We start from the raw sequence: 15,856 nt of genomic DNA on the forward strand, positions 1-15,856 counted from the left end.
CATATGACCATGTGTCTCTATTACATATGACCACATGACTGACACATATGACAACGTGTCTCTGTTACATATGACCACATGACTGACACATATGACCATGTGTCTATGTTACATATGACCACACGACTGCCACATATGACCACGTGTCTCTGTTACATATGAAAACTTGACTGCCACCTATGACCACATGTCTCTGTTACATATGACCACATAACTGCCACATATGATCACGTGTCTATGTTACATATGACCACATGACTAACACATATGACCATGAGTCCCTGTTACATATGACCACATGACTGACATATGACCGCGTGTCTCTGTTACACATGACCACATATCTCTGTTACATATGACCACATGACTGACATATGACCACATGACTGCCACATATGACCACATGTCTCTGTTACATATGACCACATGACTGACACATATGACCATGTGTCTCTGTAACATATGACCACATGACTGACATATGCCCACATGTCTATGTTACATGTGATCACATGACTGCCACATATGACCACGTGTCTCTGTTACATATGCCACATGACTGTCACATATGACCACGTGTCTCTGACCATCACATGTAACCACATGTCTCTGACCGTCACATGTAACCACGTGTCTCTGACGTCACATGTAACTACGTGTGTCTGACATCACATCTAACCATATGTCTCTGACTGTCACATATAACCACGTTTCTCTGACCATCACATGTAACCACGTGTCTCTGACCGTCACATGTAACCACGTGTCTCTGATGTCACATGTAACCACGTGTCTCTGATGTCACATCTAACCACGTGTCTCTGACCGTCACATGTAAACACGTGTCTCTGACCGTCACATGTAACCACGTGTCTCTGATGTCACATATAACCACGTGTCTCTGACCATCACATGTAACCACGTGTCTCTGACCATCACATGTAACCACGTGTCTCTGACCGTCACATATAACTACGTGTCTCTGACCGTCACATATAACCACTTGTCTCTGACTGTCACATGTAACCACGTGTCTCGGACTGTCACATATAACCACATTTCTTTAACATCACATGTAATCACGTGTCTCTGACCATCACATGTAACCACGTGTCTCTGACCGTCACATGGAACCATGTGTCTCTGACCGTCACATGTAACCACGTGTTTCTGTGTGTTACATATGACCACATGACTGTCACATATTACCACGTGTCTCTGTTACATATGACTACATGACTGCCACATATGACCACGTGTCTCTGTTACATATGACCAAATGACTGACCCATATGACCACGTGTCTCTTTTACATATGACCACATAACTGACACATATGACCAAGTGTCTGTTACATATGACCACATGACTGACATATGACCACGTGTCTCTGTTACATATGACCACATGACGGACACATATGACCACGTGTCTCTGTTACATATGACCACATGACTGCCACATATGACCATGTGTCTCTGTTACATACGACCACATGACTGACATATGACCACGTGTCTCTGTTACATATGACCACATGACGGACACATATGACCACATGTCTCCTGTTACATATGACCACATGACTGCCACATATGACCATGTGTCTCTGTTACATATGACCACATGACTGTCACATATGACCACGTGTCTGTTACATATGACCACATGACTGACATATGACCACGTGTCTCTGTTACATATGACCACATGTCTCTGTTACATATGACCACATGACTGACATATGACCACGTGTCTCTGTTACATATGACCACATGACTGACATATGACCACGTGTCTCTGTTACATATGACCACATGACTGCCACATATGACCATGTGTCTCTGTTACATATGACCACGTGTCTCTGTTACATATGACCACATGACGGACACATATGACCACGTGCCTCTGTTACATATGACCACGTGCCTCTGTTACATATGACCACATGACGGACACATATGACCACGTGTCTCTGTTACATATGACCACTTGACTGACATATGACCACGTGTCTCTGTTACATATGACCACGTGTCTCTGTTACATATGACCACATGACGGACACATATGACCACGTGTCTCTGTTACATATGACCACGTGCCTCTGTTACATATGACCACGTGCCTCTGTTACATATGACCACATGACGGACACATATGACCACGTGTCTCTGTTACATATGACCACGTGACTGACATATGACCACGTGTCTCTGTTACATATGACCAAATGACGGACACATATGACCACGTGTCTCTGTTACATATGACCACATGACGGACACATATGACCACGTGTCTGTGTTACATATGACCACATGACTGACATATGACCACGTGCCTCTGCTACATATGACCACGTGCCTCTGTTACATATGACCACATGACGGACACATATGACCATGTGTCTCTGTTACATATGACCACGTGCCTCTGTTACATATGACCACGTGCCTCTGTTACATATGACCACATGACGGACACATATGACCACGTGTCTCTGTTACATATGACCACGTGACTGACATATGACCACGTGTCTCTGTTACATATGACCAAATGACGGACACATATGACCACGTGTCTCTGTTACATATGACCACATGACGGACACATATGACCACGTGTCTCTGTTACATATGACCACATGACTGACATATGACCACGTGTCTGTTACATATGACCACATGACTGACACATATGACCACGTGTCTCTGTTACATATGACCACATGACTGACATATGACCACGTGTCTGTTACATATGACCACATGACTGCCACATATGACCACGTGTCTCTGTTACATATGACCACATGACTGCCACATATGTCCATTTGTCTATGTTACATATGACCACATGACTGCCACATATTACCACGTGTCTTTGTTACATATGACCACATGACTTCCACATATGACCATGTGTCTCTGTTACATATGACCACATGACTGACATATGACCACGTGTCTCTGTTACATATGACCACATGTCTCTGTTACATATGACCACATGACTGACATATGACCACGTGTCTCTGTTACATATGACCACATGACTGACATATGACCACGTGTCTCTGTTACATATGACCACATGACTGCCACATATGACCATGTGTCTCTGTTACATATGACCACGTGTCTCTGTTACATATGACCACATGACGGACACATATGACCACGTGCCTCTGTTACATATGACCACGTGCCTCTGTTACATATGACCACATGACGGACACATATGACCACGTGTCTCTGTTACATATGACCACTTGACTGACATATGACCACGTGTCTCTGTTACATATGACCACGTGTCTCTGTTACATATGACCACATGACGGACACATATGACCACGTGTCTCTGTTACATATGACCACGTGCCTCTGTTACATATGACCACGTGCCTCTGTTACATATGACCACATGACGGACACATATGACCACGTGTCTCTGTTACATATGACCACGTGACTGACATATGACCACGTGTCTCTGTTACATATGACCAAATGACGGACACATATGACCACGTGTCTCTGTTACATATGACCACATGACGGACACATATGACCACGTGTCTGTGTTACATATGACCACATGACTGACATATGACCACGTGCCTCTGCTACATATGACCACGTGCCTCTGTTACATATGACCACATGACGGACACATATGACCATGTGTCTCTGTTACATATGACCACGTGCCTCTGTTACATATGACCACGTGCCTCTGTTACATATGACCACATGACGGACACATATGACCACGTGTCTCTGTTACATATGACCACGTGACTGACATATGACCACGTGTCTCTGTTACATATGACCAAATGACGGACACATATGACCACGTGTCTCTGTTACATATGACCACATGACGGACACATATGACCACGTGTCTCTGTTACATATGACCACATGACTGACATATGACCACGTGTCTGTTACATATGACCACATGACTGACACATATGACCACGTGTCTCTGTTACATATGACCACATGACTGACATATGACCACGTGTCTGTTACATATGACCACATGACTGCCACATATGACCACGTGTCTCTGTTACATATGACCACATGACTGCCACATATGTCCATTTGTCTATGTTACATATGACCACATGACTGCCACATATTACCACGTGTCTTTGTTACATATGACCACATGACTTCCACATATGACCATGTGTCTCTGTTACATATGACCACATGACTGTCACATATGACCACGTGTCTGTTACATATGACCATATGACTGACATATGACCATGTGTCTCTGTTACATATGACCACATGACGGACACATATGACCACGTGTCTCTGTTACATATGACCACATGACTGCTACATATGACCACGTGTCTCTGTTAAATATGACCACATGACTGACACATATGACCACGTGTCTGTTACATATGACCACATGACTGACATATGACCACGTGTCTCTGTTACATATGACCACATGACTGACATATGACCACGTGTCTCTGTTACATATGACCACATGACGGACACATATGACCACGTGTCTCTGTTACATATGACCACATGACTGCCACATATGACCACGTGTCTCTGTTAAATATGACCACATGACTGACACATATGACCACTTGTCTATGTTACATATGACCACATGACTTACACATATGACCATGTGTCTCTGTTACATATGACCACATGACTGCCACATATGACCATGTGTCTCTGTTACATATGACCACATGACTGACATATGACCACGTGTCTCTGTTACATATGACCACATGACTGACATATGACCACGTGTCTCTGTAACATATGACCACATGACTGCCACATATGACCACTTGTCTATGTTACATATGACCACATGACTGCCACATATGACCACGTGTCTCTGTTACATATGACCACATAACTGCCACATATGACCACATGTCTCTGTGACATATGACCACATGACGGACACATATGACCACGTGTCTCTGTTACATATGACCACATGACTGCCACATATGACCACATGTCTCTGTTACATATGACCACATGACTGCCACATATGACCACATGTCTATGTTACATATGACCACATGACTGCCACATATGACCACATGTCTATGTTACATATGACCACATGACTGCCACATATGACCATGTGTCTCTGTTACATATGACCACATGACTGACATATGAACACGTGTCTCTGTTACATATGACCACATGACGGACACATATGACCACATGTCTCTGTTACATATGACCACATGACTGCCACATATGACCACGTGTCTCTATTGCATATGACCACATGACGGACACATATGACCACGTGTCTCTGTTACATATGACCACATGACTGCCACATATGACCATGTGTCTCTGTTACATATGACCACATGACTGACATATGAACATGTGTCTCTGTTACATATGACCACATGACGGACACATATGACCATGTGTCTCTGTTACATATGACCACATGACTGCCACATATGACCACATGTCTATGTTACATATGACCACATGACTGCCACATATGACCATGTGTCTCTGTTACATATGACCACATGACTGACATATGAACACGTGTCTCTGTTACATATGACCACATGACGGACACATATGACCACGTGTCTCTGTTACATATGACCACATGACTGACATATGACCACGTGTCTCTGTTACATATGACCACATGACTGCCACATATGACCACGTGTCTCTGTTACATATGACCACATGACGGACATATATGAACATGTGTCTCTGTTACATATGACCACATGACTGACATATGACAACGTGTCTATGTTACATATGACCACATGACTGCCACATATGACCATGTGTCTGTTACATATGACCACATGACTGACATATGACCACGTGTCTCTGTTACATATGACCACATGACTGCCACATATGACCACGTGTCTCTGTTACATATGACCACATGACGGACACATATGACCACGTGTCTCTGTTACATATGACCACGTGCCTCTGACCAGCGCAGTCTGTCATTGCTCTCTCACTTTACCGTGCAGGTAACTTACTGATGATCGCCATCGTTAGCTATTTTGGGGCGAGACTCCACAGGCCGCGGATTATTGCAGCCGGTTGCATCGTGATGGCGTTGGGAAGTTTTCTCACCGCTACGCCGCACTTCTTCATGGGACCGTACGTGACGCCCTTGCCTCATTTCCGTATCATATAATTCATGGATTCTCCTCTTCTGTGATGATCTCAATGTCTGATTTCTCCACAGATATCGATATGAATCGCTGAGGACACACCGGAGCTCACAAAATAATTCCACTTTCAGTGTTTCCCCCTGCTTGGCCAATGGGACAGTTACTGAGGCCATTAATCCAGGTACAAACTGAATCCACACCCAACTACATTTCTCTATGGACTAAAGCAGTGGTAGCCAACTACGGTCCTCGGGAGCTACCAACAGGTCACATTTTCCAGACATCCTAGCTGCTGCACAGGTGCACTCATTACTGACTGACACATTCCAAAAGATCCACAGGTGCAGCTAAATACTTCACTTCTGTGAGGAGATCTGGAAAACATGCACTGTTGGTAGCTCTCGAGGACTGTAGTTGGCTACCCCAGGTCTAAAATATCACAAGGAGCAATCACCTTTTTATTTCTTTAGTTTTTCTGTCCCCGCCATGACACGACCTTGGTGACCTGGCCACATAACATGATCTATGTAGAACACAGCAGGTGGGACTGTGGCTGAGACGCCATTATTATACGTTCAGTGTCGGATGGCTAACCTTGTTCCAATTGCAGATGACCAATGGATTGCTCAATATGTTCTCATACCCCCTTCAGCAGACTGTCATCATCATCAACATTAATGTACACTCATTGGTGCAGGCATAGAGCCACTGTCAGAGGTGGTCACAGGGCAGAGAACCAAGGATGGGGTCCAGTTATAGCTGGTGGGCACGAGCTATAGGAGATGGAGGGTGAAAGAGGGTGGGGCAGACTTCTGTACATGGTCATATGGTTATGTGGACAGGTGGGTTTTCGATGACAGGTTGATGTACAGGATGGGGAGGTAGTCTGATAGAATGAGGGAGAAGTCTCGGATTCCGGAGTGAAGTGCGGATACCAGAGGGGAGGAAAGGTGACAGTCATCAGCTGGCCAGAGTGGACTGTGGGATTATGGGAGTATTTATTCCAGGCCTACTGGTGCCCAAGCAAAAGTTCGAAGTGCGCCCCCCTCTGCGGTTGTGGGTGCAGCGGGCAGTCCGGGGCGAATACAGGTACCCGGGCAGCGTTTGATCCGGAGTGTAGGCAGCGTGAAGCGCCTGGGAGCTATGGGTGCGGCAGCAGTTGGAATTGAAAATGGAAATGGGCTCTGATTGGCTGGTAGAGTGAGCACTCTGAGTCAATCAGCAGCCAGCATATCTTCTGAATTATCAAATTCTGACGCACTGTCCCCAGTGTCCGCACACTCAGCACTTACCAGACAATGCGGCCTGCCTGCTTCACAGCCGCAGCCACAGCCCCCGGACCCTGCGCTGCCCCTCCCCCTGTAGCCATCCCTGACTGAGGCCGCCATTAGGAGTCGGGGCCCAATGCTGGCAATGTTAGCAGCAAAGCCTGGCATGTAGGTCATACACATGTATAATGTCACTGACTAGTTCATATGAAAGGACAGGTTATATAGCAAAGGTAGGAACATTGCACTAAGAGAGTACATGTAAACCCCATGGGTAACCGTGCTAGTCAGGGCATCTGGATTATCAGCGCGTTGAACCCATAATATATGTGGTCTACAACTGGAGGTGGTCAGTAAGAATAGGGAAATATGACATGGGAGAGTACGTACAAACCTGCTGGTATGAGATGTCTTGTGGGGTCTAGAATGTGCAACAGGCTGATAATCTGAAATCTCTAATGGGAAAGTGCCCATAAGGGTCTCCGGGTAAAGAATCAATGGTCAATGGGTGGGGGGGGGAGTATATATATATATATATATACACACACACACACACACACACACTACATATATATATATATATATATATATATATATATATATATATATATATATACACACACACCACATGAGGGAGATAAATCAGGGAAATGTGACTCTAGGATTTGGCCAAGTGAAGATCATTGGTGACTTTGGTCAGGGCAGTTTCAGTGGTGTACAGGGGGAATCCAGATTGGAGAGTAGCAAGCAGGGAGTTGTCAGACAGGTTGCTGGTCAGATGGTTGTAGACAATTCAATCTATTACAGATTTTTTTCAACGATCTAGTTCTATTATTTATTTCCTATACCCCAGGTTAGGAATTCTAATCTGCACCCTGATCTCATAGGCAAAGGTGTCTCCTGTACTACTATGGAAATATGCCCCCTGATCTCCTAGGGAAATGTGTCCCCTGATCTCCTAGGGAAAGATGCCCCAAGATGTCCTAGGGAAATGTGCCCCCTGATCTCCTAGGGAAATATGCCCCCTGATCTCCTAGGGAAATGTGCCCCCTGATCTCCTAGGGAAAGATGCCCCCTGATCTCCTAGGTAATTGTGCCCCCTGATCTCCTAGGGAAATGTGTCCCCTGATCTCCTAGGGAAAGATGCCCCCTGATCTCCTAGGGAAATGTGCCCCCTGATCTCCTAGGGAAAGGTGCCCCCTGATCTCCTAGAGAAATATGTCCCCTGATCTCCTAGGGAAAGTTGCCCCCTGAGCTCCTAGGGAAATATGCCCCTTGATCTCCTAGGGAAAGGTGCCCCCTGATCTCCTAGGGAAAGGTGCCCCCTGATCTCCTAGGGAAATATGCCCCCTGATCTCCTGAGGAAAGATGCCCCCTGATCTCCCAGGGAAATATGCCCCCTGATCTCCTGGGGAAATGTGCCCCTGATCTCCTAGGGAAATATTCCCCAAGATGTCCTAGGGAAAGGTGCCCCCTGATCTCCTAGGGAAATGTGCCCCATATCTCCTAGGGAAATATGCCACCTGATCTCCTAGGGAAAGGTGTCCCCTGATCTCCTAGGGAAAGGTGTCCCCTGATCTCCTAGGGAAAGGTGCCCCCCTCTTCTCCTAGGGAAAGGTGCCCCCTGATCTCCCAGGGAAAGGTGTCCCCTGATCTCCCAGGGAAAGGTGTCCCCTGATCTCCTAGGGAAAGGTGCCCCCTGATCTCCTAGGGAAAGGTGCCCCCTGATCTCCCAGGGAAAGGTGCTCCCTGATCTCCCAGGGAAAGGTGTCCCCTGATCTCCAAGGGAAAGGTGCCCCCTGATCTCCTAGGGAAAGGTGCCCCCTGATCTCCCAGGGAAAGGTGGCCCCTGATCTCCTAGGGAAATATGCCCCCTGATCTCCTAGAGAAAAGTGCGCCCTGATCTCCTAGGGAAAGGTGCCCCCTGATCTCCTAGGGAAAGGTGTCCCCTGATCTCCTAGGGAAATGTGCCCCCTGATCTCCTAGGGAAAGATGCCCCCTGATCTCCTAGGGAAAGATGCCCCCTGATCTCCTAGGGAAATGTGCCCCCTGATCTCCTAGGGAAAGATGCCCCCTGATCTCCTAGGAAAATGTGTCCCCTGATCTCCTAGGGAAATGTGTCCCCTGATCTCGTAGAGAAAGGGGCCCCCTAATATCCTAGGGAAATGTGCCCCCTGATCTCCTAGGGAAATGTGCCCCCTGATCTCCTAGATAAATATGTCCCTGATCTCCTAGGGAAATATGTCCCTGATCTCCTAGGGAAATGTGCCCCCTGATCTCATAGGCAAAGGTGTCTCCTGTACTACTATGGAAATAGGCCCCCTGATCTAATAGGAAAATGAGCCCCCTGATCTCCTAGGGAAATGTGCCCCTGATCTCCTAGGGAAAGGTGCCCCCTGATCTCCTAGGGAAATGTGCCCCATATCTCCTAGGGAAAGGTGCCCCCTGATCTCCTAGAGAAATATGTCCCCTGATCTCCTAGGGAAAGTTGCCCCCTGATCTCCTAGGGAAATATGCCCCCTGATCTCCTAGGGAAAGGTGCCCCCTGATCTCCTAGGGAAAGGTGCCCCCTGATCTCCTAGGGAAATATGCCCCCTGATCTCCTGAGGAAAGATGCCCCCTGATCTCCCAGGGAAATATGCCCCCTGATCTCCTGGGGAATTGTGCCCCTGATCTCCTAGGGAAATATGCCCCAAGATGTCCTAGGGAAAGGTGCCCCCTGATCTCCTAGGGAAATGTGCCCCATATCTCCTAGGGAAATATGCCACCTGATCTCCTAGGGAAATGTGTCCCCTGATCTCCTAGGGAAAGGTGTCCCCTGATCTCCTAGGGAAAGGTGCCCCCTGATCTCCTAGGGAAAGGTGCCCCCTGATCTCCCAGGGAAAGGTGCTCCCTGATCTCCCAGGGAAAGGTGTCCCCTGATCTCCTAGGGAAAGGTGTCCCCTGATCTCCTAGGGAAAGGTGCCCCCTGATCTCCTAGGGAAAGGTGCCCCCTGATCTCCCAGGGAAAGGTGCTCCCTGATCTCCCAGGGAAAGGTGTCCCCTGATCTCCTAGGGAAAGGTGCCCCCTGATCTCCTAGGGAAAGGTGCCCCCTGATCTCCCAGGGAAAGGTGGCCCCTGATCTCCTAGGGAAATATGCCCCCTGATCTCCTAGAGAAAAGTGCACCCTGATCTCCTAGGGAAAGGTGCCCCAAGATCTCCTAGGGATATATGCCCCCTGATCTCCTAGGGAAAGGTGTCCCGTGATCTCCTAGGGAAATATGCCCCCTGATCTCCTAGGGAAATATGCCCCAAGATCTCATAGGGAAATATGCCCCCTGATCTCCTAGGGAAATGTGCCCCCTGATCTCCTAGGGAAATGTGCCCCCTGATCTCCTAGGGAAAGATGCCTCCTGATCTCCTAGGGAAAGTTGCCCCAAGATGTCCTAAGGAAAGGTGACCCGTGATCTCCTAAGGAATGGTGACCTGTGATCTCCTAGGGAAATGTGCCCCCTGATCTCCTAGGGAAAGATGCCCCCTGTACTCCCACAAAATGTTGGCCCCTGTAATCCTAAGAAAATAAATATTTAGTGGTGGTCATAGACAGTCTAAAAAAAACAAGGAATTGTATCATTCAGACACACAAGCAGACTCTGCTGACTAAAATGTTATGTGGCATACCTATATGATGTGTGTGACTGCAGCTATATCTGCATACAAACGTTGACGTTAGCTGAGTTGCACGTGACCTGCCGGCTCACTGACGCCAGCCATCTCGCACTGCATGACGTATCGCAGCTACATGTATGAGGACACATTTATAGTACCTCTATGTATTTACAGAGTGCGTGAAGGAAGGCGGCTCCTACATGTGGGTTTATGTCTTAATTGGAAATATGCTGCGAGGAATTGGAGAAAGTCCCATTACCCCCCTTGGAATTTCGTACATTGATGACTTCTCTGGACCTGAAAACACTCCTCTGTACATAGGTAATACTGGCGGTTCCAAAGACCCATCACCCCATGACCTTATCTTACCCCGGGGGTATCTGACAGCACTCCTCTGTATATAGGTAATACCGGCGGTTCCAAAGACCAATCACCCCATGACCTTATCTGACCTTCTGACCCCGGGGGTATCTGACAGCACTCCTCTGTATATAGGTAGTACCGGCGGTTCCAAAGACCAATCACCCCATGACCTTATCTGACCTTCTGACCCCGGGGGTATCTGACAGCACTCCTCTGTATATAGGTAATACCGGCGGTTCCAAAGACCAATCACCCCATGACCTTATCTGACCTTCTGACCCCGGGGGTATCTGACAGCACTCCTCTGTATATAGGTAATACCGGCGGTTCCAAAGACCAATCACCCCATGACCTTATCTGACCTTCTGACCCTGGGGGTATCTGACAGCACTCCTCTGTATATAGGTAATACCGGCGGTTCCAAAGACCAATCACCCCATGACCTTATCTGACCTTCTGACCCCGGGGGTATCTGACAGCACTCCTCTGTATATAGGTAATACCGGCGGTTCCAAAGACCAATCACCCCATGACCTTATCTGACCTTCTGACCCCGGGGGTATCTGACAGCACTCCTCTGTATATAGGTAATACCGGCGGTTCCAAAGACCAATCACCCCATGACCTTATCTGACCTTCTGACCCTGGGGGTATCTGACAGCACTCCTCTGTATATAGGTAATACTGGCGGTTCCAAAGACCCATCACCCCATGACCTTATCTGACCTTCTGACCCCGGGGATATCTGACAGCACTCCTCTGTATATAGGTAATACCAGCGGTTCCAAAGACCAATCACCCCATGACCTTATCTGACCTTCTGACCCTGGGGGCATCTGACAGCACTCCTCTGCATATAGGTAATACCGGCGGTTCCAAAGACCCATCACAGCATGACATCATCTGACTTTCTGACCCCGGGGCATCTGACAGCGCATAGCCTGGGGCATCTAACAGCGCATACCCCTGGGCATCTGAAAGCACATACCCCAGGGCACCTGACAGCACATTCCCCGGGGCACCTGACAGCACATACCCCCGGGGCAGCTAATCACTACAGCACATTCCCCGGGGCAGCTAACCACTACAGCACATTCCCCGGGGCACCTGACAGCACATACCCCGGGGCAGCGAACCACTACAGCACATTCCCGGGGCACCTGACAGCACATACCCCGGGGCAGCTAACCACTACAGCACATTCCCCGGGGCACCTGACAGCACATACCCCGGGGCAGCTAACCACTACAGCACATTCCCCGGGGCACCTGACAGCACATACCCCAGGGCAGTTAACCACTAGAGCACATTCCCCGGGGCACCTGACAGCACATACCCCCGGGGCAGCTAACCATACTACAGCACATTCCCCGGGACACCTGACAGCACATACCCCGGGGCAGCTAACCATACTACAGCACATTCCCTGGGGCACCTGACAGCACATACCCCGGGGCACCTGACAGCACATACCCCGGGGCAGCTAACCACTACATCACATTCCCCGGGGCACCTGACAACACATACCCCGGGGCAGCTAACCACTTTAGCACATACCCCGGGGCACCTGACAGCACATACCCCCGGGGCAGCTAACCACTACATCACATTCCCTGGGGGCACCTGACAGCACATACCATGGGGCAGCTAACCACTACAGCACATTCCCCGGGGCACCTGACAGCACATACCCCCGGGGCAGCTAACCATACTACAGCACATTCCCCGGGGCACCTGACAGCACATACCCCGGGGCAGCTAACCACTACAGCACATTCCCCGGGGCACCTGACAGCACATACCCCGGGGCAGCTAACCACTACAGCACATTCCCCGGGGCAGCTAACCACTACAGCACATTCCCGGGGCACCTGACAGCACATACCCCGGGGAAGCTAACCACTACAGCACATTCCCCGGGGCACCTGACAGCACATACCCCGGGGCAGCTAACCACTACAGCACATTCCCCGGGGCAGCTAACCACTACAGCACATTCCCGGGGCACCTGACAGCACATACCCCCGGGGCAGCTAACCACTACAGCACATTCCCCGCGGCACCTGACAGCACATACCCCCGGGGCAGCTAACCACTACAGCACATTCCCGGGGCACATGACAGCACATACCCTGGGGCAGCTAACCACTACAGCACATTCCCCGGGGCACCTGACAGCACATACCCCGGGGCAGCTAACCACTACAGCACATTCCCCGGGGCAGCTAACCACTACAGCACATTCCCGGGGCACCTGACAGCACATACCCCGGGGCACCTGACAGCACATACCCCGGGGCACCTGACAGCACATACCCCCGGGGCAGCTAACCACTACAGCACATTCCCCGGGGCACCTGACAGCACATACCCCCGGGGCAGCTAACCATACTACAGCACATTCCCCGGGGCACCTGACAGCACATACCCCCGGGGCAGCTAACCCTACTACAGCACATTCTCCGGGGCACCTGACAGCACATACCCCGGGGCAGCTAGCCACTACAGCACATACCCCCAGGGCAGCTAACCATACTACAGCACATTCCCCGGGGCACCTGACAGCACATACCCCCGGGGCAGCTAAAAATACTACAGCACATTCCCCGGGGCACCTGACAGCACATACCCAGGGGCAGCTAACCACTACAGCACATTCCCCGGGGCACCTGACAGCACATACCCCCGGGGCAGCTAACCACTACAGCACATTCACAGGGCACCTGACAGCACATACCCCGGGGCAGCTAACCACTACAGCACATTCCCCGGGGCACCTGACAGCACATACCCGGGGCAGCTAACCACTACAGCACATTCCCCGGGGCAGCTGACAGCACATACCCCCGGGGCAGCTAACCACTACAGCACATTCCCCGCGGCACCTGACAGCACATACCCCGTGGCAGCTAACCACTACAGCACATTCCCCGGGGCACCTGACAGCACATACCCCCGGGGCAGCTAACCACTACAGCACATTCCCCGGGGCAGCTAACCACTACAGCACATTCCCGGGGCACCTGACAGCACATACCCCCGGGGCAGCTAACCACTACAGCACATTCCCCGGGGCACCTGACAGCACATACCCCCGGGGCAGCTAACCACTACAGCACATTCCTCGCGGCACCTGACAGCACATACCCCGTGGCAGCTAACCACTACAGCACATTCCCCGGGGCACCTGACAGCACATACCCCTGGGGCAGCTAACCACTACAGCACATTCCTCGCGGCACCTGACAGCACATACCCCGTGGCAGCTAACCACTACAGCACATTCCCCGGGGCACCTGACAGCACATACCCCCGGGGCAGCTAACCATACTACAGCACATTCCCCGGGGCACCTGACAGCACATACCCCCGGGGCAGCTAACCATACTACAGCACATTCCCCGGGGCACCTGACAGCACATACCCCGGGGCAGCTAGCCACTACAGCACATACCCCCAGGGCAGCTAACCATACTACAGCACATTCCCCGGGGCACCTGACAGCACATACCCCCGGGGCAGCTAAAAATACTACAGCACATTCCCCGGGGCACCTGACAGCATATACCCAGGGGCAGCTAACCACTACAGCACATTCCCCGGGGCACCTGACAGCACATACCCCCGGGGCAGCTAACCACTACAGCATATTCCCCGGGGCAGCTAACCACTACAGCACATTCCCCGGGGCAGCTAACCACTACAGCACATTCCCGGGGCACCTGACAGCACATACCCCCGGGGCAGCTAACCACTACAGCACATTCCCCGCGGCACCTGACAGCACATACCCCGTGGCAGCTAACCATACTACAGCACATTCCCCGGGGCACCTGACAGCACATACCCCCGGGGCAGCTAACCACTACAGCACATTCCCCGGGGCACCTGACAGCACATACCCCCGGGGCAGCTAACCACTACAGCACATTCCCCGGGGCACCTGACAGCACATACCCCCGGGGCAGCTAACCACTACAGCACATTACCCGCGGCACCTGACAGCACATACCCCGGGGCAGCTAACCACTACAGCACATTCCCCGGGGCACCTGACAGCACATACCCCGGGGCAGCTAACCACCACAGCACATTCCCCGGGGCACCTGAGAGCACATTCCCCAGGGCAGCTAACCATACTACAGCACATTCCCCGGGGCACCTGACAGCACATACCCCGGGGCAGCTAACCACTACAGCACATTCCCCGGGGCACCTGACAGCACATACCCCGGGGCAGCTAACCACTACAGCACATTCCCCGGGGCACCTGACATCACATACTCCCGGGGCAGCTAACCACTACAGCACATTCCCCGGGGCACCTGACATCACATACTCCCGGGGCAGCTAACCACTACAGCA

The 15,856-nt window shown here is 50.4% G+C and overlaps 1 protein-coding gene across 1 annotated transcript in view; it reads left to right on the forward strand.

The window, feature by feature from the left end:
• LOC146073556 (solute carrier organic anion transporter family member 1C1-like) overlaps positions 1-15,856 on the forward strand; it is a 55,950-nt gene that overhangs the window by 22,481 nt on the left and 17,613 nt on the right. The window contains 3 exon segments of the mRNA XM_083180751.1: positions 6,065-6,197; positions 6,286-6,392; positions 11,303-11,449. Coding sequence (XP_083036877.1) covers positions 6,065-6,197; positions 6,286-6,392; positions 11,303-11,449 — 387 coding nt within the window.

This window comes from Crinia signifera, chromosome 4 (genome assembly GCF_055691185.1).
Source record: "Crinia signifera chromosome 4, ASM5569118v1, whole genome shotgun sequence".
Lineage (NCBI taxonomy): Eukaryota > Metazoa > Chordata > Amphibia > Anura > Myobatrachidae > Crinia > Crinia signifera.